The sequence below is a fragment of the Rattus norvegicus genome, chromosome 7 (genome assembly GCF_021556685.1).
Source record: "Rattus norvegicus strain SHRSP/BbbUtx chromosome 7, alternate assembly SHRSP_T2T, whole genome shotgun sequence".
In the NCBI taxonomy this organism is placed as follows: Eukaryota; Metazoa; Chordata; class Mammalia; order Rodentia; family Muridae; genus Rattus; species Rattus norvegicus.
Window position 1 is genome coordinate 126,410,117 of NC_141540.1, and position 24,518 is coordinate 126,434,634.

Consider the following 24,518-nt stretch of genomic DNA (forward strand, 5'->3'; position numbering starts at 1 on the left):
GACGAGATGGCTTGTGGACATGTACAGTCCATTCACACAGCAGCAGACAAATCTCACTGTCCCGAAAGCAGACATTTTCCCGTCTCCACCAGGCTAAATGCAAATGGGTTTTATCCGGACAAGTTTTAGCTGTGTCTTCTCGGTGGCTTTTCTGCGTGGGTGTCTAATGGTTTGCCAATGCATGAGCCCTGCTCTCTGGATGTCTGGACTCACGAGCTGCCCTGATGCAGTCCAGAATCCATGGCATAGTTCGATAACCAAGGCGGGGTCTTACTCTGCATCCCCTCACGTTCTATTCCCGTGCATAAAGAGTGATGCTTTAGAGAATAATCCGTCCTGAGGACTTTGAACTTTGGCTGCAGTGGGGATCATGTCTGAGTAGGTGAAAGTTATTGACCATGGAAATCAGCCTTGCAGTGTGTGGGCTGCCATGCCCTTGGACCTCACAGTTTAGGGAAGCATTTTGCTCAAGTATTATCATTGCCCCCCTACCCCACCCCACATACACATACTTTGAAAAATACTGCAGATGTTGCCAGATGAGGGCAGGGGAAACTTGGCTCACTTTCCCCGCTTGCTGCTTCCCAAGCGGGAACCTGAAGTCCTTGAAATTTCAGATTATGACCTCCATTATCCCTTCTCCAAAAATGTCCCTTTGTCCAGTGTGTTTTTCATTAGGAAAGACATCCTATTTCTGTTGTTTTGAAGTCATAGAGACAAGCCTGTCCTGCTGCATTCAGTGCGGAGCATTGACGGAGGAATGTCACTCTTAGAAAAGGTTCAGTTGTGCGAAGATGTGTAGGTGCACGAGACCCAGGAAGAAAGGAGGCTTGAGAAGGAAGCATGCAGCAAAGAAAGGAGTCTGAGTGGTGTAAATGTATGCAGAGCCAATGCTTTTTGAAAGGCAGAGTTGGGAGAGCTCATGTGCCAGTGATCAGCATGGGACCAAGCCACGTATGGCAGCACACACCTGTAATTCACATTTGGGCATCTAAGGCAGGTGGATTGTTGCTAGTTCTCCAACGGCATGGGCTAAACAGCAACAACAAAGGGGATGTAGGGTGGAAAGGTTGGCGGTGTCTTGGGCGTTAGCCAAAGCAGAAGTGGGCAGGATAAGGTGAACAATGAGAGGGTGAACTGCAGGTGGTGGACAGAGTGCACCCACCCTTGCCACCGGACCTGGAACCCAGATGGGACCATGAGAGTGGAGTCGGGAGTGTACATCCAGGCTGATAAGTGGAGGCTACCAGGAAGGTTGTTCTTAGCCATGTGGATGGCAGAGGTGACAGAGGAAGTCTCAGGTGGATGGCTTCCCCCTAGGAGGTTCCTTGCAGGATTCCAGGCTTGGAGCCGGCAGGCAGGGAACTTAGCAGGATTCAGAAGGAAAAGTGATACATGTGCGGCTTTCTTTTACACTACAGACCAAACATTATCAACTTTTCCCCTGCCCTATTCTCTACTTGGATGAATCTAATAAAGGTAGCTTTTAGTGTCTAGGGCAGAAGTCTAATGAAGGTGAATGTTTAACCACGCTCAAGGGCAGCTGATAATCTCAAAAGCAATAGAGGCAGAGACTTGGAGACGCGGGAACCAGAAGGAAGACTCCCGGCAGGACTTCCTTGACTGAGAAAGTACAATCCTACAATGAATTGTGACCTTTGGAGGAATGAATGAACTTAGAGGGGGCTTTCCGGATGGGAGAAAGCATCTTCTGGTAGGTATTTTAAAACACTACCTACCCACATGTGAAAGGAGGTTTGGTAGAGACTCTTCGAGAGTGAAACCTCAGGGAGATAAGGAGGTCATTGAAAACCAGACTTGGGGAGATGGTGTTGTGCATTGTGGCATAAGATGAACACATTCATACCCCAGTTTTTCTGAGAGCATCTTATTTAGACATATAAAGGTAAATTACCAAAAAGCCCGATAACACGGACTTAGTGATTTTCAGAATCCTCAGGGCTAGTCCCCTAGACTCTGCCAGTCCTTTTGCCAGGTCCCTGCAGTTTGCCGTCCGTCTCAGAACTCCAAACCCAAGCCTCCTTTGTGAGCTTGCTGTGACCCTCAAGCTCTGTGTCTTATTCTGAGCCACCCTGAACTCTTCCCTCTCCTTGATTTCTGCCCCTTCCCCCATCTCATTGACTACCCCCACTGGGGCTGGACTGAGGGAAACAAGCCAGGACAAGCTTCAGGGTCCTCTCCCAGCATTTAGTAGCTTTCACTTGGCCTGTGCCTCAGTTTCCTTGTCCATCAATGGGATGAATGCCAGTGCTTTTCCCAGATGGTTCTGCCTGGCAGGCTGTAAGAGCTGTATAGATGCTGGCTTGCCTTAACTCTAACTACCCATCAGCTCTTTCATCAGACTCTCATGCGTTTTCAGTGGTAACCAGAAAGGCACAGCCAAGACTACCCAGGACTGACGTTTTCTACTCCGGCATCTTCTAGTTCTTTTCTCACTCTTTGCTTCTTCCATAGATGAAGAAGACATGGATCCTCCAGGTCCTCCCTTACCCCCAGCGTTTGTTCCCTTCAGATCTCAGCTGAAGACTTCCTTCTTAGGCTCCTCCCTGAGCCTCTGGACAGAATGTCAGGTGCCTTCCTGTCAAAGCATGCATGTGCACATGCATGTGAGTGTACACGTGCACGTATGTGCATGTATGTGCATATGTGCTTGTATGTGTGCACATGTGCTTTTGTGTGTATGTGTGCCTGTGTGTGTGGTATGGCTGTTCCCATGTAAGCTGAAGAAAGTGGCTCTCCCTGAGACCCCTGTAGCTGCAAGATGCCATAGACTTCTGCTCATGCTCCACTCAGCTTGGTAGCAACCAGTGCACTCTATCTGTCTGAGATTTCTTCAAGGCTGCATCCAATGCTACTTCCTTCCTAAGTCTTCATGATTCTCCTCGAAATTGTGCAAGTGTGTGTGTGTGTGTGTGTGTGTGTGTGTGTGTGTGTGTGTGGAACCCAGAGGTTAACGCTTGTGTAGTGTATAGTGTGTGTGTGTGTGTGTGTGTGTGTGTGTAAGCCAGAAGTCAACACCTAGTATCTTCTCTGATTGCCCACCACCTTACTTAATTCCATTTATTTTGTTTTTAATCTGTGTGTGCCTGTGTGTGCCTGTGTATGTGCATGCTTGTGTGTGTATGTATGTGTGTGTATGCTTGTGTGTGTATGCATGTGTGTGTGTGTATGTGTGTGATCCACATGTATGAACACCTAGATGTCAGAGGCACTGGAGTCCCTGGAGCTGGGGTTTTGAGCACTGTAAGGTGCCCAGTGTGGGCACTGGGAAACTGCTGAGCTATCTCTCTAGTCCTCTGTACCTTACTTTTTGAGACAGAATCTCTCTCAGAATCTAGAGCTTATTGATTTGTGAGATCGACTTACCAAGGAGCTTCAGGAGACCACTATGTCTGCCCCTGCTGGGGATGCAGACACATGCCTCTGTGCCTAGATTTTGTGTGTATCCAGAGCTGAGGATCCCTGCTCTGGATCAGTCCTCATGCCTGTGCGACAGGCACATTACTACCAAGCCTTCTTCCTGGATACAGGATTCTTGCCCATCATATGCTCAGAGACTATTTGAATCTCTGCTTCTACTCATTCTGCCTCCTTAGAGTCTAGCAGTCACTTGTTCCTAGGTTCATTTATTTATTCAACAGATATTTATTGCATCCAGTGGGTGCCAGACTCTGTCCCGTGTGTGGAGCAAGCAGTAAGGAACTCTAGGGATCGCCCTTCCCTTCACTTTTGCAGTCCCTCTCCCAGGCTACAAGGAGGGGCAACTGGGTAATGAACCCTGACCTGTGGTGTGGAAGGACTCTGCAGAGAGGGTCTAGTGAACCCTCAGAGATGCGAGCACGGGGCTTAACAGTGACTCCGCTCAGCAGAGCAGAGCACGTTTGTCCTGGAATTTGGAATTTCCCTTAGCTAAAGGAAGTCGAAGGAAAAGTAGACTCGGTAAAAATTCACGAATCTGCGGAACCCACTTTCAGGTCTTCTCGCCGTGATCTCAGAAGTATTATGGGCTGAGTTAAACTCCTCTTGACCCACATCGGCTGGCGGGATCTAATCTTAGGTGATTATTAACTCTAATCAGGAGTCTAATGACCGATATTCAGGAAGCGTTGCCCATTTAATCACCACGCCTGCTTGTCCCCCTCCTGTCATGGATGGGTCCAGCAGCCTCAGAGCAGTGACCATCTTCCTCCGGCCAACAGGTCAGTGGCTTCCTGAGTTGGCCCCTGGGAGGGTAAGAACCGACTTTGGGGTATAGCAGGCTCAGCTCCATTCAGCTCGATTGGTCTGCAGGATGTAAATTGTCCTTAGACAAATATAAGCCTCTCATCCAGGCCTGTTTGCTAGAAGAATCTAAGATGGGTGTGAGCCAAGGCCACTCCTTGATTTGCTTGGTGAGTTTGGGGCACGGGGAGGACATCTATATTGTACCTGGGAGATCGTGAGCTCATTAGATCACGTGGAAGCAGAGCCGGTCACCGATGTTTCTGGACAGGGCACCCTGGTTGCCCGCTTGTGTGCGTGGGAACCCAGGCAGTGAGGTGGATCTGAGAGGTTTAGTTTTTCTTTTAGAACCAGGTTGTTAAGATGACTGCATGTCATTTACACAGAGTGAAACCCATCTGTCCTCTCTCTACAGTTCTTGGAGGTTTGGGAAACCTACCAGATCCCTTTCTTCTTGCTGGACGTCAGCTAAGGTTTGATCCCTTGGTTAGCGGCCCCACTGCCATTGACACCAACCTCTCTACTTCTCTCTCCCACACCGCCTGTCCCTGGCTCTCCTCTGCCTTCACCTCAGCCACATTCTCTGCAGCATCTCAGATTACAGCCAGCAGGAGTTAGAGTTCTCCCTTTGAGGCAGCTCAAGAGGGCCCTGTGCGTCCACCCTAGGTCTCAGGATGGTCACCATCTTAGTCTCTGTAGTACTATTCTGGAGTACAAGCTGTGGGCTCCAAGGATAGGGGTTTCTCCTGACCCAGGAGGTAGATGTCTGAATCATCCAGCAGAGCCACATGCCTATGCATGTCCTTGGTTCTCTAGCATTCATGATGGCCGCAGCCCTTCTGCCCCATAACCCGCCAGGGCGGCCCTGCTTCCTTTTGCTTCAGAAAGTATCCATTCTGGGTCTGCAGCCACATTTCTGCTTTAATGTTATGTAGTGCGTCTATGTATATGTGTGTGCACATTCATGTGTGCGAGGGAACACATGTGGAGGTCAGAGAACAACTTTGTGGGGAGTCTGTTCTGGCCTTCCACTTTGTGGAGACAGGGCTTCTTTTATGAGTGCCTGTAAAGTGTGTGTTCCAAGCTAGCTGGCCTGAAAGCTATCCAGGGTTCTCTTGTCTCTACCTCCTTCACCACAGGAGTGCAGGCATTAACAACAGGCCCCACTGCATCCCGCTTTTTATGTGGTTCTGAGGATAGCACTTGGGTCGTCATGCTTGCACAGCTAGCCTGTCCACTGCTGAGCCATCTCCCAAGACCTGTGCTTCCCCACTTTGATGAAGATGTCTGTGACTTTGCCTTAGGCCTAACCTCTACCACTACAAACTTGCTTTAACCTTATTGTTGGTGACTCATTTGCAAATTACACCCATCTCTAAGGGATAGTGAGTTGATATTGAACATTTCTGTAAGGAACACAGACCAACTGTTCCCAAGGCACCCCACACACACCCACACCCACACCCTGAGCTCACTGCAGAACCATCTGCCATGAGAGAGAACAAGATGAGAAGGTCTGGACTCAGGAATGCAAACCACCTCCAAGCTGACCCTCCCTTGGGGAGGTGTGGGACTTTGAGGTCACCGTTATTCCTTAAATGTGGACCTGGCACGGGGAGCTAGTAATGGCCAAAGAGAGAGGCTGTGACTGGTCATCTGGTCATGCCAATAATCAGGAGCTGATGTGGTAGTGGCCTTGCACGGGACAGGGGTGAGGTGTTCACAGTTATTGTTATGGCCTAGTATGGCAGCTGCCCCTTCCCTGCATGAGTCCAGTGTTAGGGGAGAGCTAGCATGCTCTCTTCTTAGGGTGTGGATGAATGGAGAAGACAGGGGTGGGAAGAAGCAGAAGGTGGGGAATGTCATGACTTCTGGTCCCAGCAGAGAGAGGAAGGAGAGACAGTGTTCATGATTCCTGGCCAGTTTCAAAGTCACTCTGTGATTAGGTCTGAGCCCCTCTCCTTGAGATCATGCACAGATAGCTAACATGTAGTTGCACGGTCCCCTCATGGCCCGCTGATAAAAGCACATGATACACTTCACAAAACGGGGAAAGAAAAAGAGGAGCTCGCCACAGATGTGCAAAACCCATCCACCATCCTTAGCCATCAGGGAAATGTTAATCAGAATTGCATCAAGTTTCTGTCTCATCCAACTCAGTCGGAGCGGCTTCAGGAAGAAAACAAACAACATTAAGTGCTGGCGAGGTTGTGAGGCAAGAGCAAGTCACACAGTGTTGGTGGAGGTGTAGGCTGGGCCAGCCATCGAGGGAACCAGTGTGGAGGTATTTCCAAAACTAAAAATAGAACTGCTACATGCGTGTGTGCGTGTGCGTGCCTGTGTGTATGCGTGTGTACATGGTCCAGCTAAACACTGGAAGGACTCTCAGGCAGTATACCTCAGAGACACTTGGACAGCCATATTTATTTTGGCACTATTTACGGCAGTCAAGATGAGGAATCAGCTTTGCCCTAGAGGCCCATCAGCAGATGAGTGGATAAAGAAATGGGAGGCACACAGGCAAAGGAGTTTTATTTAGTCACAAAGAGGAGTGGAATCTTGTACATTTTGTCAGAAAATGTACAGAACTAAAAAAAAAAAAATCACTGTGTAAACCTGGTAGTAGTGGTGGTGGTGGCAGTGCACACCTTTAATCCCAGCATTCGGGAAGCAGAGGCAGGTGGATCTCTGTGAGTCTGAGGCCAGCCTGGTCTACATAGAGAGTTCCAGGACAGCCAGGGCTACAAAGGGAAATCCCGTCTCAAAAAAACAAAAACAAAAACAAAAACAACAACAACAACAACAACAACAACAAATGACTGTGCAAGTGAAATGAGACCCAGAAAGGCAGATGCTGCTGCTTTCTCTCATGCAGGGTCTATATTTAAAAACATAAAACATATATGATATGGAAGTCACGAGGAGCTCCAGGGGAAAGAATGAGGTTGAGAGAGAGCAAGAGAAATTAGTGGGATGGCTAGAAAGGCAAAATAGCCCATACTTCTGCTCACCAGAGGAGTGAGTCAGGATCTAAGCACATACATGACATGGACGGAGAAGGAACATTCAGGGTCAGAGGCAAGTGCAAGGGGCGGGGAGCGTGGTGTGGAAACAAGCGAAGGATAATTATATGTGGGTGAAATGTGACCTAAGTCCAGTATTCTGTACACTTAAATATTATAATGAATGGCAGAGGAGCAGTCCCAGGGAGATGCATGTGCCACAGTAAGTGAGAGGGGAAGCCAGTGGGTGATGTCCGAGGGGACCGTGGAAGGAACTGTGGGAGAACAGCCAGCCACTCCTGGCCATGTGCTGAGGTCCTTAACTCACACACACTGAGAAAGTGACTGTCATGTGAAGCCAGAGGAAGCAGCTTCCATACGTTAAAGGGATTCACAACACTGTTCACCACCTCAAAAGAGCAAAGGGAAGGGACTGAGGAGATGCCCAGCGGTTTGAGTACCTGCCCTGCAAGACTGGAGCACCAGCCCCTGATCCCACATAAATGCCTGGTGTGAGTGGCAGCCCAGCTGTCATGGTAGCCTCAGAAAGTGGAGAGCAGGCTAGCCAGTGAGACCAGCCACATTGGTGAGCTCTGAGTTCAATTGAGACACCCTGCCTCAATAGAAAAGCAGAGAAGCAATGGAGGATGGTTGCCACACATGGACCCACGCACATGCAAAAACATACATATATACACAAGCAGGCATGCACACACATGGACCCACACACAAGCAAAAACATACATGCATACCACATACACACATGAAAGTGGGAAAGGGGTGGAGGGGGGATGAAAAGGATAATGTATGGGTGACAAGTCCAAACTTCAAAGGGACACAGAAATAAATGCTCAACCAGTGAGCGAAGGCAGTCACTTCATGCCTCCAGGTAATAGGCTCTTAAAAGAAAGAAGAGTGCGCCTGGAGAGGTGCTTAAGGTGGCTGTTCTTCTACAAGACCTAGTTTCTGTTCCAAACACCCACATGGTGGCTCACAACCGTCTTATGCAAGTTCTGGATGACCTGATGCCCTCTTCTGGCCTGTGTAGGAACTTCATGCACATGCTACATAGACATACAAGCAGGCAAAGTGCCATAAAATAAAATAAATTAAAATTAAAATTAATTTAAAAATATATATTTTATCCGAGTGGCATGTTGGCAGACACCTTTAATGCCAGCACTCATACAAATGTCTGAGTTCAAGACTAGAATGGTCTACAGAGTGAGTTCCAGGATAGCCAGAGATAGAGAAATACTGTCTTGAAAAAAAAAAAACAAACAAAAGAAGATTAAAGAGGTAAAAATTATATTCAAATATTCTCAAATTAAATGTAGTAGTATGCAGAAATATGCAGAAGTACAACATGTTTTAGCCACATGGTCAAGGAGCCAATAAGAATGCAAGTGGACTGTTTTAAGTATTTAGAAAATATTTGAAAAAAAAACAAGTAAAATTTTTGACCTCTGAATTTCACAGTACTGATGGGATGAAAAAGAAAGATCAGTGTAATTCAAAATATTGATTGGATAAAGAAGAAAGTTGTAATACAGGTAAAGCAGTAGACCAAAGTCCAAAGAGAAAAGTGCAAATAGACTCTCCTCAATCTGAGACAGGATCTGGGAAATACCTCCCACCTAACAGCAAAGGCTCAAAGCTCTTTAAAATTAGGCAGAAATTTATTATCTAGTTGTTTTGAGCATTGCCATGTAAACACTAGACAATGCAATAGGACAAGAAAAATAAAACTCATACGTCCTGGGAAAATGTTGTCTACTTTTGTTTATCAAAAGACACTTGGGAAATGAAAAGTAAAGTCACAGATTTGGAGTAAGACAAAAAAAATTATAAAGCGTGTAGGAGAAAAACGCTACCCCTGAAACACTGTGGGTGTCAGTGAAGGAGGACAGTCCCTCCTGTAGTGCTGTGGCCAGTGGCATCCATTAGACTACAACCACACATCTAAGAGTGTGGAGTCAGTAAAAACAGCAGTGGGGAGTGGGAGGAAGTGTGCCAGTGAGCATGTGTGGGATACTTTTAGGGCAGTGAGATGGCTCTGTGTTAAATCATATCGTAGATGCCATGCCAGCATGGCTGCCAAAAGCCACAAAATGCATTCAGCCCAACAGTGATCTCCAATGGTAACTAGGGACTTCGACTATTAATATGACAATTTTGGCTGATCAGTGAGGTAACAAATTTCCTCTCCCCAGTGCAACATTTTAATAATAGGGGAACTGGGCAGAACTGGAGTGGTGTATGGAAACCATGTCTTACTCACCTTTCTACAAACCTTGAAATCCATTGCAACAATGGATTAAAAACTAAAAGCGTATATCATAGACCTAGGAATAAATTTGAGAAATACATGCAAGGTGCCTGCTAAGAAACCTGATGATATCGTTGGAAGAAATTAAATATAGTTTGTCCTGGGTAGTTTTTATTGTCAACTTGACACAACCCAAAGTCACTTAGGAAGAGGGAAACTTAACTGAACAATTGCCTTGGTCAAGTTGAACTGTGGGCTTGTTTGAGAGATTGTCTTGGTTAATGATTGATGTGGGAGGGTCCAGCCCACTGTGGGTGGTACCATTCCTAGGCAAGTGGGTCTAAAACATAAGAAAGCCAGCTGAGCAAGCCAAAGTGTGAGTTAGCTAGCAGCCTTCCTTTGTGGTGTCTGCTTCAGTTCCTGCCCTGACTTCCCTGGTGATGGATTGTGTGATCGGAAGTGGCAAAGTGAACTCTTTCCTCTCCCAGGTATCACAGTAACAGGAAGGCAAACCATATCGTAAACGAAGTAAATAGACGGGCATAACATGTTCATGGAAGGGATAGCTCAGTAATCGAAAGATGTTAAGTCCCTTTTAAAAAGCTCTCTATGACTGGGACACTGCTGTATAAGACCCCCCATATACATGTTTAGTGGTGTTGATACTGAGGATACTACACAGCTGGTTGTTGGTTCTTTGAATGTCTGGGAGCAACCTAAGCATGCCCTTTCCCAGGAGGCTGCAGGATGCCTGTGATGGCTATTTTTGGTTGTCAGTGAACCACCTCTAGAATCAATTGAAAACAAGCATCTGAGCACACCAGATGTGAGGTATTTTCTTGACTGGATTATTTGAATCTGTCAGACCCACCCTATGTCTGGCCCACACCTTCTAATGGCAGGCCAGAAAAAGGGACACGGAAGAAGGAAGCTTTGGGGGTTTGCCTGCCTGTCCTCCTGGCTGGCAAGTTCATTCATCCTGTTACGGAGGCATTCCTCTGCAGCTGCTAGAACCTGCCTCTTCAGGGTTCCAATGTAGACGGAAGACTAACAGCTCTTTAGGAGTTCCCTGGAACTCTGCCATCAGATTGATACCGCCGAAACACCCGGTCTCGTGGGCTGAACAACTAGATTCTTGACCTTTTTCCTATCAGGAGACAGTCTTGTTGGGCTACTCAGACCATGACTGAGTGTAAGCCACTCAAATAAGTCCCCTTTAAGATAGATTGGTAGATGATGATCGATAGATAGATAGATAGATAGATAGACAGATTGATATATAGATAAATAATTCTTAGATTATAGATGATGGATAGATAGATAATTAGTAGATAGATGATAGATAGATAGATAGATGATAGATGATAGACAGAAAGATGACAGACAGACAGACAGACCGTTCTATCAATTATGTTCTTTTAGAGAACCTTGGTTTGATACAGTATCTATTAAGAATCTTATAGCAAGAGTATCATCATTCCTTCCTTCCTTCCCTCCCCCCCCTCCCTCCCTCCCTCCCTCTTTCCTTCTTTCCTTCCTTCCTTCCTTCCTTCCTGACTGTCCTGGAACTTGATATATAGATCAGGCTAGCCTCAAACTCACGGAGACCCACCTGCCTCTGCCTTCTAAGCGCTGGGATTAAAGGTGCGTGCCATCATGCTCTAGCTTCACACTTTTCTTAAGCAGCTACTGCTGCTCCTGTCCCTTTAGGTGACAGTCACCCTGTCTCTTTAAGAAAGGCTTTGCCTTGCAGTCTGCCCTCTTTTTTTCAACATTGCTGTTATCTGTAGCAGGCTCCTCCCATAGGCTCGTTGCTTAGCATTGTCAGGGAGCACTCAGTGTTCAGACATTAGCACCAGTACAAAATACGAAACTCATTTCATAGCTACTGATGAGACGGTGTGTGTGTGTCTGTGTGTGTGTGTGTGTGTGTGTGTGTGTGTGAGAGAGAGAGAGAGAGAGAGCATGTGTGTGTGTGCGTGCATGTGTGTGTGTGAGAGAGAGCATGTGAGTGTATGTGAGTGTGTGTGTGTGTGTGAGAGAGAGAGAGCATGTGAGTGTGTGTGTGTGTGTGAGAGAGAGCATGTGAGTGTGTGTGTGTGAGAGAGAGAGAGAGCATGTGAGTGGGTGTGTGAGAAAGTATGTTTGTGTGTGTGAGAGAGAGAGAGCATGTGAGTGTGTGTGTGAGAGAGAGAGAATGTGTATGTGTGTGAGAGAGAGAGCATGTAAGTGTGTGTGTGTGCATGTGTGTGTGAGAGAGAGCATGTGAGTGTATGTGAGTGTGTATGTGTGTGAGAGAGAGCATGTAAGTGTGTGTGTGCGTGCATGTGTGTGTGAGAGAGAGAGCATGTGAGTATGTGTGAGTGTGTATGTGTGTGTGAGAGAGAGCATGTGTGTGTGAGAGAGAGCATGTGAGTGTGTGTGTGTATGTGTGTGTGTGAGAGAGAGCATGTGAGTGTATGTGTGCGTGCATGTGTGTGTGTGAGAGAGAGCATGTGAGTGTATGTGTGCGTGCATGTGTGTGTGTGTGAGAGAGAACATGTGAATGTATGTGAGTATGTGTGTGTGTGTGTGAGAGAGAGAGAGAGAGCAAGAGAGAGAGAGAGAAGGAGAGAGAGCGAGAGAGAGCACATGTGTATGTGAGGGGGGGTGCAGACAAAGTGCAAATTCTACTTAGTGAGCAGCCACTACTCATGTGGGCAGGCCTCAGGTAGGTCATCAGTCAGAACCTAAGAACCAAGCTAAGGTGAGTCAGGGAGTCAGGGAGTGGCTCTTCCACCTGGGGGTGTCATGGGGGAGGGAGACTTGTGGGAGGTATTTGAGTGCCCTCAAATGGGCAAAGATGAGTGATGCTTCAGGTCAAAGGAACGGGGACGGGGGGATCCTGGCAGCTGGAAAGCAAGTGATGGTCTGGCACGTGCTGACCATCTTACATTGGCCAGACAATTGAGTGTGCGAAGGAAAAATGGGGAAAAAAATGCGTTCAACTATTCACTGAGTTCTCTGTGTCAGGCATCATTCTGTGAGCCCCGAACATAAAACCCCATCTCCAGTAGAGAGGGGGTAGGAAAGTGGGTATGGTGGCTGAGGTTAGGCCTGGTAAGGTAAAACGGAGACAGGTGCAGTGGGAAGAGCAAGCTTAGCTTGGGCCAGCTGGGTCTGGAACACTGCGGGGTAGCCACGAACGGCCTGGGGAGAAGGAAGTATGATGCGGGAGAGTTGAGCTCAGGTTTGAACCCGAAGAGCAGACTGGATCAGGGATTGTCCTGGCAGTGCAGGCTAGGCTAGGCTAGGAGCAACCAGCTAGGCTCATGCAAGGAGCAACGAGTCAGTGGATAGGAATGCCCAGAGAGGATAACGTGAGGTCCCAGGAGAGAGGTAGTGGCAAGTCACTATGGTGCCCATCATGAGGCCTATTTGGAACTCTGTGTGAGTTGCATGGGCTCCTTCATGTCAGGATCCTTCCTGTCAGGCTGAGGGCAGAGCTGAAGGTGGCTAAAGTGATTACAGAAAGCTTGGGCAGGTTGTAGCCCTGACAAGCAAGGGGGCTAAGTGGGATGGCACTACATTGTGTGCGGACAAGGAGACCTTGACTCAGATCTAAGACCTAGCAAGCTTCCAGGCATGACATGGCCTTGGGTGAGACCACGCCTTGATCTGACACCCCAGCTCTGCCAGCACACACAGGTGGTTGAGAGCCATGTTACATCCTCAGCAGGAGTAAAACGATCAGGATTCACCCTCAGGATTATGAACCCTCCCCACCCCCTGCATGTGAACCTTGTGGTACGGAGTAGACGGAGCACTGTGGCCAGAGTCTGTGGGGGGGGGGCAGGGATGAGGCTACCAAGCAGGATGGGGATGAGAGGGTTGAGTGAGAGCCTTTCAAAATAAACGGCACGGAAGGACAGCAGACAGTTCGAAGGAGACCAGCTGTAATTGTGAGCAGAAATAAAAGAGCGAGGTCACACAGGGCTGTGCTGGGTTCAAGGCTTGCAAACAGCTATGCCTAATCTCAGGTATGCCCTCTTGCTGGTAGAGTGGCTGCACAGAATTCTGCAGAGGCGTCATGACTTCAGAGGATGCTCAGCTTGCTCCTGCATTGGGCCCTGGACGATCCCACGGTTATTGGGTCAGAAGCACGTCTATCCCCTTGAGGTCTCACTGATAGTGGGATTCTTATTGGTGTGTGTGTGTGTGTGTGTGTGTGTGTGTGTGTGTGTTCATCTCATACACATGTCTGTGTATGCATGTGTGGGGAGCACACATGGACATGTGTGTACATGTATGTGGAGGCTAGAGGTCCACGGTCCTCCCTCTATTACTCTTCCACATTAGGTTTTTGACACTGGGTCTCTCACAGAACCCAGACCTCATTAACTCCATCAGGCTGGTCAACCAGCAAGCCCCAAGGATCCCCCACCTCTGGGATTACGAGTGCTTGCCACTGTGTGCCACCACACCGGGTCCTTTATGTTTCCTGACTCTTTTATTTTTATGATGAGCTTTAAAGGGTAGAATTCCATTTCTCCCCCAAATGGATTCCCTTCTGTCCCCTTAGTGTCCGTGCCTCCTTAAACCATATTTGTCCTTATTTTCCCTTCAACCAGTTATGACAGGAGGTGCCTGACTTAGGAGTCTCCTCCATAAGCCCTGAATGGGGTGGGCGCTGTGGGCCTTCACTCTCTTACTTGGAGGTGGACAAAATAGTTTTTGCTTCTAGGTTTCTTTTATTGGTAGCACTGAATAAGAATGGAAGCTATGTGGCTCTGGGGACCGCTCGTTCCAAACAGGAAAGCCTTGTACACATTTCCAGCTGGCAGAGGGACAAGGCCGAGGGCATGCAAATGGAGAGAGGGCTGGAGCCTATTTAAGAACCCAGCTTGAGAGTGAGACACAGGAGACCTTGGGCTAGAAATTCTCAACGTGCAGGACCAGCTGTGCAGACACCTCCCAGAAGCACTCCTGAGAGGTACTAAAGACGTTTCTATGTTCTGCTTAAGACGGTGAGAGCCACCAATGGCATCCCTTGAAGGTGTCCTCAATGCCATGGGTAGGTTTCAGATGCAGGGAGAGAAGGCAACAAAATATAACGCCTAACCCTTAACCAGGCCCTGTACTGGAAAGGGTTAGGTTACCTCAAAAGATTTGAATGTGAATCACAGATTAAGGAGTTGTGTCTCCTTAAATTTGCTGAAAGCCGTCAGTGTAAGCTGGTGTGTGGAAAACAGCTGGTGTGTGGAGTTCGTAGCAAGCACACAGTCCAGTACTTGGTTGATGGGGCCATGATGCATCCTCTGATCATACGCGCACACACACACACACACACACACACACACACACACACACACACACCTGTGTTCTCATGCCTGCCCAACTGGGGAAGAAATTACCGTGGACCTGACAACTGCTGCAACCTGTTGGTGTGGTCCTTCTCGCTCAGTGTGAGTCTTTGAGAGGCAACAAGGCCAATGCATTGTTGGGCTCTTCAGGAGCTCCCTACTGCTTGCGGCAGAGTAGCATTCTGTATTGCATTGAGGGCAGACCACAGTGGGCAAGCTTTTCACCCACAAAAATACATCTAGGCTGCTTCCAGCTTGGGGCTGCTGTCTATTGGTAGGCAGTTATATGCCAGTTTCTGTTCCTTTTTTTCTTTTAAAAAGGATGTATTTATGTTTGGGGTGTGTGTGTGTGTGTGTGTGTGTGTGTGTGTGTGTGTGTGTGAGATCAGAGGATGCATGCACGTGTGTACCTGCATAAGTTTATGTTCATTACATGTGTGCAGTGCCTGTGAGGACCAGTAGAGGGTGTCGGATCCCCTAAAACTGGAGTTAGAAGCATTGTGAGCCACCCGATGTGGCTGCTGGGAACCTGTACTGGCTCTTAGCCGCCGAGCCATCTCTCCAGCCCTCCATTTTTTTTTTTTTTAATCTTAAAGATTCTATTGGCGTGCAGTTCACACTGGTTCACAGGGTGTCATCCCACCACAGTGATGTAACTCTTGCACAGTGGGCAATCGCTGTCCATCAGTTGTCTGCAGGCATCCCGGCTCCTCCCATGAAAGCCACAGATCTACATCCTAAGTGGCCTCTTCAGGAACCAGACAGTCGAGTCTCTGTGATGACTTGTCTGCTGGAACATATGCCCATTCCTTTTATTGCCAAAATACCCCATTGTGTGGACAGGCTGCATTTGACTTTACTATCGTTTGGCAGGGTTACATAGTTGAAATACTATCTCAAACAACAACAATGTGGAACCATAAGTTCCCATACAGCATGGCTTCAACTTTATTCAACAAATACATGAATTCCTTCATTTGAGTTAACCCTAAACTTGTCATTTACAGTGTGATATTATTTTCCTTTAAAAACAAACAAAAAAATCCATAGCCTTCTGTTGGCTTTCTTTAGATTTTTTTATAAGTATAATTTTTATTTATTCCTCAAGAATTTGATACACACATACAATGCATTTGTATCACACTTGCCCCTCCCCCTCACTGTATCTCCCCCACCCCCCAGCAAAACTTCAGCCCCAGCACTGCTGGGCAAGCATAACTGTGCATCCTTGGCCTTGCTCCTGACCAGGGTCCAGAGACTCTCATTAATCTCACCATGAACCTTAGTGTCGGTTCGGTAGATGTTCATTCTCAAGGTGACTTCATCTTCCCTGTTCTGAACTCATTGAGGTTTTGTTCATATGCTTCCCAATGTCTTTTCTTTAGCTATTGATATGATGGTATGTGTTTCTCAATGTTAAATTTCATACCTGAAATCCATCTCATGTGGCGGTGGCATGTTGGTTCTTTTTTATTTTATTTTTTATCTGTTTATGTAGTTTTGGATTCGATTTGATAATATTTTACTGAAGAACTTTATGTTGAAACTCATGAGCACAATACATCTGTTGCTTTCCTTCTTTTGACTGATTTTGCTGGGTTTCTGAGCAGTACGAGCTTCATGAAAATGCATTTCCTTTTTGTTCCAGTTAGAATTAACTGACGATTTGACAAAGCCTTGAATTACCCAGAGGATGTTGCTCAAAACAAAAACAAAGATCCCTGTATCTTCTGGGTTTGACCCTCATATCTTTATCAGGTTAGTCTGTGTCTGCATCTGAGGGAGATTGCTTTGATGGGCAATTGATGTAGGAGGGGATAGCCCACTAAGGGCAGCACCATTCCCTAGGCAGTTTGACTATATAAGAAGGCTAGTTAAGCATGGGTCTGTGTATAGCAAGCAGTATTCTGTGGTTTCCGCTTCAAGTTTCTGCTTGAGTTCCTGTCCAGACTTTCCTCAGTAATGAACTATGACCTGGAAGTGTAAGTCAAGTAAATCTTTACTTCCTACATTGTTTTGGCCATAGTGTTTTATCATAGCAACAGAAACAAGACAGGAATACCTCATTTTTAAAAGGGGGTTATATAAGATTGTTGTATGGATTCTGCTTTAGATATTTTTGTAGAATCCTCCAGTAAACACAGCTGAAGCAGGGAATTTCTTTGTTGGGATATTTTTAAGTCGTGAATTTAATTTTGTGGCCATCAACCTATTGGTGACGTCCTGACAATACCTTTTGGAGAATTGGTCCATTTCTTCTCACTGGTTTTATATCCAACACTGGTGGCCTGTATCTTGACTGTATCAGTCTAGCTGAAAGTTTGTCAATTTGATTATTTTCCCTGAAGATCCAACTTTTTCTTTCATTGATTTTCCTGGTTTTTTAACTTAATCGATTGATCTTCTCATTTTATTATTTCCTTCCTTCACTCGCTTTGCATTTTCTTTGCTATTATTTCGTTGCTTACTGAGGAAGAACCTTACATTACTGATCTGAGCCCTCTCCTCTCCTCTCTCCCCTGTGTGGGTATTAAGGCTAGGAATTTCTCGCAGCCGTATTCCTGCAGCTTCTCGTGATTCTGATGTGATCGAGATTGTGTTTTCATTTACTTCTATATATTCCAAATCTGTTTTGAGACTTCCTCTTGACTTGGGTGTTGTTTTGAAGTGTGTGACACCTTTAAAATTTACGTTGTGTTTCCCTTGTTAACTCTAATCTGATTCCATTGTTATTAGAAAACACACTTATTGTGATTTTTTTGATTATTTTAAAAGCATTAAAGTTTACTTACTGGGCCAGGTATGACACATGGCAGAACCCAGGTGTATGCTGGGTGGGTCTTGTGGTCCTCTTGTAATTCCAGACTCTGTGGAAATAGGATTCCTAGAGCGAAATGGCTAACAAAAGTAGACACATCAGCAAACTCTTTGAGAGAGCCCACCTTGATCAATAAGGCAGAATAGCAACTAAATCCTTATGTCAGCCTCCAGCCTCCATACACATCCTCACGCACACGTACCTGTATACACACACATGTATATGCATGCATAGATATGTGTGTATATGTGCATGTACGTGTGTATATATGTGTGTTTATGTATATGTGTGTATGTGTGCATGCATATGTGTGTATGTATGTGTATGTGTTTATCTGTGTATGTGTATATATATGTGTGTATATGTGTGTATATGTATGTGTATATGTGTGTATGTGTTTATGTGTGTATGTATATATATATGTGTGTGGATATGTGTGTATGTGTGTATGTGTGTATATGTATGTGTTTATGTGTGTATGTGTGTATATATGTGTGTATGTGTGTGTGTATGTGTATATGTGTGTATGTGTTTATGTGTGTATGTATGTGTATATGTGTGTATGTGTTTATGTGTATGTATATATGTGTGTGTATATGTGTATATGTGTGTATATGTATGTGTTTATGTGTGTATGTGTATATATGTGTGTATATGTGTGTATGTATTTATGCATATGTGTATATATATGTGTGTGTATATGTGTGTATGTATGACACGAAGAGAGAGAAATGGAAAAAGTGAAAGGTTATAATGAGCTGAGTTGTGTATAAGCAGTGTAAGTATTTCTCACAGACTGGAAGGCTGGGAATCCCAGAATAGAGTTGTTTCCTGTTGCTTAGAACCTCCTTGCTTAGTCATTACCTGGTAAAGGGAGGAAGTGGCCCACTGGGCCCTGTCTAAGTGCTCTTTTACCATCCATCCTCTGAGCCAGAAAACTCCGAAGGACACGTTTCCTTATACTGTTGCCTTGGGGGTAAGAATTTCAGCATGCGAGCTGTTGGAGGGACACAGGCCACCAATCTATTGATCTGCCACAGGTGGAGTGCTCTGTTTATTTAGATTAGAACCAGTTGATGAGCTGTGCTCCCCAGCATTCCCATAACCAAGCAGACTTTCTATTCTAACTTTATTAGCCCCGAAGAGCAAAGTGCTAGACTTGCCCTAATCTTTCAGCTCTATCAGGTTTTGCTTCATGAATTTGAAGGCCCTGTTTTCTTCTTACACATAGAGGATTGTCACACATTCCCAAATCCCTTAACAGCAGTTAATCCTCTTGGTATCACACTTTTAAAAAGATCACAGTAGCCTTGTAGTGTTCTTCCTTCCCTGTTTTCTTGAGAATTCATTAATCCCAATGTGTCTGCATCAGTGTGGACAATCATATGTCATCTGATGATTTTTTGTATCATATTTTCTAACACTCAAAATGAAATCTAATGACAGGCTTGAAGATGGATCTAATTTTGAGGTTTAAGCAAAGATTTGAATAAATATGCAGAAAGCAATGTCTACCAGATTTTCGGGCATATACACAAGGACTTATAGATCAAGATATCAAGTATATACCTAAAAATCTTTATGAAACCTCATGTCCAGGGGCTGGGGAGATGACTCAGTCTCTTGCAGTGGACTGGGGTTGGGTTCTCAGCTCCCACATGATGGCTCACAAAGTATTTAGCTCTGGGTGATACACCAGCCTCTTCTGGACTCCATAGATACAAGGCATGCATGTGGCACATATACATACATGCAAACAAAACACTCATGCACATAAACATTGCTTTAAAATAAACAAGGATCTCAGGTGTTAACCCAAGGGCTATACTAAGCTCTTTAAGCATAATGGTCAATTTACTTTGAAATTATGTAAACAGTAGTAGAAAATGTTATGCTTCTGTTCATCAGAAGAGAATGTGGATTTTAAAAAAACATCGAAGGGGCTGAAGACCTGGCCTAGCAGATATAAGTGCACTTACTATGAAATAAAGGAATCTGAGTTCAAATGCAAGTATTCATGCTAGAAGCTGAGTATGTATGGGAATGCCTGGAACTCCAGAATGGATGGGTAGGGACAGGAGAATCCTGGATGCTTGTTGGTCAGTCGGCCTGGCTCATATAGTGAGCTTCCGGTTCAGTGAGAGACTGGGTCAAAAACTAAAGTGGAAATTGATAGAGGAAAGCAGAAAGCACCAGTATCCTGCTCTGGACTCCAAATGTGCACACATGAGTGCACACACTCATTCATATATATATATATATATATATATATATATATATATATATATATATATATATATATATGCACAATTTAAAAGAGCATTTATAAAGAATAGGAAAATACCAATCTAAATGACCTTATTAAAGCCAACTTATTTTATATGTGTGAAAATGACCAGCCCCCTTTTCCCAAAAGGATTAACAGCCAGTTTATAACAAAAAAACTCAGACAACATGGATTCTGCTTTTGGAGGTGGGGGGAGTCAGGTACAGTGCGGGTGGTTCTTCGAGGATAGAGGCCCTGACTTGAGGATGGCCAGGCTGCCACACAGTAGAGAGATTGAGGCAGAGCTTGCAAACTCTAAGTTGAAGAACTGGGAGAGGACAGTGTCCACAGCCCTCCAGGCAGATAAGAGGAGAAAGATAGCTCTGGCCCCAGACATCTGGCAACAAACTTTTGGGTGCATGTCTGTGAACAGAGCTAGACCAGGAGCCAGAAAAAGAACCAACCAGAGAGGTTTAGAGGGAAGGAATGTCCAACATTCCTGCTGGTCCAGGCATCTGACCCCTGCACGGGTCTAGGAACTACGCCAGTGACTCCCACTGCCAACCCGGGAGCCCTCATGCTCCAAGGGGAACTGGAGAGATTCCTCCTCAATAGAGGGGCACAATGACCTGGCATAACACATGGCTGTGCTCCTGGCTAACAAATTGCAAAGACAAGATACAGAAAGACCAGAATTGTCTAAGTAATCTTTCTGCATCCCAGAACAAAGGTGAAGACTATTTCTAGGGACATAAGGCTGTCCCACAGCAAGCAAGAAAAGATCACAAACCAGACATCCAACTGAAGGTTGCTAGTCATTGGAAGACTCAGGAAGAGAGGCCCCCATAATGAGGATAAAAAATCAATGCTTTGCAATGTAGCAGGAATGGCCATGGATATTGGATTTAGCAGCCGAGTACATTGAAGTCATTATGATTGAATTTCAAAGGTTCAGAAAGTCAAGTGGAGTCATCATGGATGATATTATAACAAAATTGAGCTTCTCTAATGGAGATTGCAAGAGCTGAGATATCAAACACACTGAGTGGGGTTGGTGGCAGAGTAGACATTGCAGAAGGAAAACTGGTAAGGTTGAGCATAGTCAAGAGAGCCATTTAAAATGAAATAGACAGGGAAAAGACTATTTTTTTTTTCAATGAAAATGGCGTCAGTGGGGGTTGGGGATTTAGCTCAGTGGTAGAGCGCTTGCCTAGCAAGCGCAAGGCCCTGGGTTCGGTCCCCAGCTCCAAAAAAAAGAAAAAAGAAAAAAAAAAGAAAAAGAAAATGGCGTCAGTGGTGTTGGTTGACTTTAAGCATCTAGTGTGTGTGTGTAATTGGAGACCCCAGGGAACAAAAGAGGGGCAAGGTTCTAGTTCCCTTTCTGTTGCTGTGACCAACAATATAAGCAAAAGCAGCTTAGGGGAGAAAAGATTTATTTGGATTAAATTTCCAGGTCAGAATTTGTCACTGAGGGATGCCAGGACAGAAAATCAAACAGGACATTGAAGCAAAAAGGCCATGGAGGGAATGTTGGTTTCTGACTTGCATGCAGGCTCACGCTTAGCTATCTTTCTTATACAGCCTAGGACCACCTGCCTAGGGAATGGTATTGCCTACAGTGGGCTGGGTCCCCAGACATGTCCACAGGCCAATCTGATCTGGGGCATTCCTCACCTGAGCCTCCCTTCTCAGATGGCCCTATGGTCAGGAAGGACCACAAGATCAAACAACTCACTGGAGAATTTGATCAAATGTCTCAGGAAGAAATAATACAGTCCTAGAAAATCAAAGAGGTAAAGACAGGTCCCAGTTCTTGTCTCTCAGAAAAAAAAAAGTTTTTTTGAGGAAATTATATAGTTGACTTATTGGGAAGAGTTAATTAGTTTTTTTCATCTAATAAAAAACTTTAAAACACACAAACCAAAGAATGATAGCATTGTAAGGAGAAATATCTAAGTATGCAATATTAATCAGGTGCATAAGACAAAGACAGATAACGGCAAAGATAAAGTGCATTGAACAACATTGTCAACTCAATATAACTAACATTTAGGCAAAGTACTTCACCGCCACAAACAGGACACACATTACTTATTAAATTGCCTAATTCGCTAATATGGACCCTATTTTTGAATCATACAACAACAACTTGAAAGAGAAACTAGTCATGTGAAGTAAATTCTTCTAACCATAACGGAACTAAATTAGAAGTCAGTTGCATAAACATAGCTGAGAATCCATCAAACATTTTGGAAACTAGATGACTAACTAAATCGGTAAGGAAATACACAGGAAATTGTGGAGAGTTAGGACCAGAGGAAAACTTAAAACAGTGTTACAGACTTGTGGGATGGTGCAGCAGTGGTGTTTAGGTACAGATGTGTAGCACTAAACACTTAAATTGGACCCTCAGATAAGTGGCCTTAAACTAGGATAGAGGACTGAGGGAAATGACTGAGTTGGTGATGTATTTGCCATGCAAGCGTGAGGTTCTGAGTTCAGATCCCCAACATCCACATACAAAGTTGGGTGTAGAAGCATGCACCTGTGCTCCTAGTGCTTGAGAGACAAGAACAAGCCAGTCTCTAGACCTCGTTAGCCATTAAGCCAATTAATTAGTAAGCTCTAGATTGGGTGAGAGACCCAGCCTCAAAATATAAGCTGTGTCAAGACCACCGTGAAGGAGGGAGAGGAGCAGAAAGCTTGTAAGGCCAGAAGTTGGGGAGGATCACAGCCAGTGTCTTCTGGACGTGACAGGAGCACTGCACTCATGAACTCACAACAGCCATGGTTGCCTGCAGAGATCAAGCTAGCTGACTCTCCAGCAAAGACTGGGAAGAGGTCTGCCAGCCCCCACCCCTTGCTGATGAGCTAAGGACAGTCAGTGGCTTCTAGGAGAGGGAGAGGGAGCTTTCTTTAAGTGCCCCTGGTAGGTTGACTCTGATTCAGTGGATAGCCACACACCCAGGAATGTATAGACAACACAAATTGGAGTTAATGGATTGGTGAATTAAGAGAGGGGGTGAGGGAAAATAGGGGAGAGAGAGAGAGAAAGAGAACAAGAGAGAGAGAGAGAAAGAGAGAGAGAGAGAGAGAGAGGAGGGGGGACATGAAGTTGCAGGAATAGTGAAGTGGGGGTGGATTTGGAGTTGAGGCAGGGAGTTAGGGCGGAAAAGATCAAAATACAGTATATGAAATTCTCAAAGAATTAAAAGTATTTGTTAGAAAATATGAGGTGGAGAGCAATGGAGGAAGCCAACTGACCTAACCTCTGACCCCCCTTTTGCATGCTCTTTTGTGTATACACGTGCACAAACACACAAAATAACAAATTTTCTAAGAAACTAGAAAAAGCTGAACAAATTAAATCTAATGTAAAGCGGGGGAAAGAAGAGGGATCGGAGAGGAAAGGGATTGTTAGAGGAAAGGGATTGTTAGAATACCAGATGGAAAGAGAGAGAGAGAGAATCAATAAACAACTAGACTTTTTTTTTTTTGAGGCAGTAAATAAAGCCTGGCTAATTGGAAGTGCGAGAACAAATCACTAACATTTGGCATGAGAGGAGACATCACTACGAGCTCTACAGACATAAACAGGCAATAAAGGAGCATTAGGAACACATTTACACCAATAAAACAGCACAGATGGGAAGGACAAATCACTTGCACTCCACAACCTTACGAAACCCATTTCCAGAAGAAATACATCATCCAAGTAACCCTAAATACAGCAAATAAAGGTTTTGTGGAAAGCCTTCTCCCAGAGAACTTAGAGATCAAACGACTCCTTGGAGGAGTTGATCAAACGTCTCAGGAAGAAATAATACGGGCTGAATACCAGTCTTAGAAAATCAAAGAGGCGAAGACAGGTCTCATTTCATTCCACGAAGCCAGCACTCATCTGGTAATCAAAGTAGACAAAGGAGTCATGAGCGATTAAAACTAAAGATTAATGTCCTCGGTGAACATAGAATCCAGATTTCTGCTAGAAGTTTTAGGATGTAGAATTCAGGAGTCTACCAAAAAGACCGTGATCAGTGGTAGAGATCATCTCAGGAATGCAAAGATGGCTTGATAGCTTACAAAAGGAAAAAAAAATCTCACTATATCAACAGGAGGTGGGATCCCATATAATCACCTCAGTAGCTGCAGAAAAATCATTTGATTAAAAAAAAATCCTGCTTTTGTTATAATTTTTTTAAAAAAAAAAAAACCTGTTTCTTGACAAAGGTAGAGAAAGAGAAATCTTTTCGACACACACTACCATGTTTGTGTGCTTGGTCATCTATGTACACCTACCTACGCCTTATACCAGACAACCAAAGAGTAACCCAAATTAGATTTGAACCTAGGTGGTAGGTTCACATGCAGTCTAAAATGGTATAGCTTTAGAGGAAATCATGGGAGGAAAATCCGATGACTATGTGTTAGCAAAGTCTTCGTAGACCTGAAAGCAACCACCTCATTCATAAAAATAACAAAACAAAAAAAGCAAGAGTTCACCAGAACCGAGACTTGCTCTTCAAAAGATAAGATTGGGAGAATGTAGACCCAGGTCGTGGTGTGGGAGGAATCCTAC

General features: G+C 45.1%; 1 protein-coding gene across 12 annotated transcripts in view; it reads left to right on the forward strand.

Moving 5' to 3' along the window:
* The window catches only part of Ppara (peroxisome proliferator activated receptor alpha), a 68,761-nt gene that overhangs the window by 6,771 nt on the left and 37,472 nt on the right, over positions 1-24,518 (forward strand). For 2 of the 12 annotated variants that reach the window (XR_015623831.1, XM_087555890.1), the window contains exons 3-5: positions 2,476-2,591; positions 3,996-4,220; positions 4,658-4,715. Coding sequence is in view for 1 of the 5 variants with exons in the window: in XM_087555887.1 (XP_087412013.1) it covers positions 4,614-4,715 (102 nt within the window). In the remaining 4 variants the exon portion in view is untranslated. 12 annotated transcript variants of the gene reach the window in all.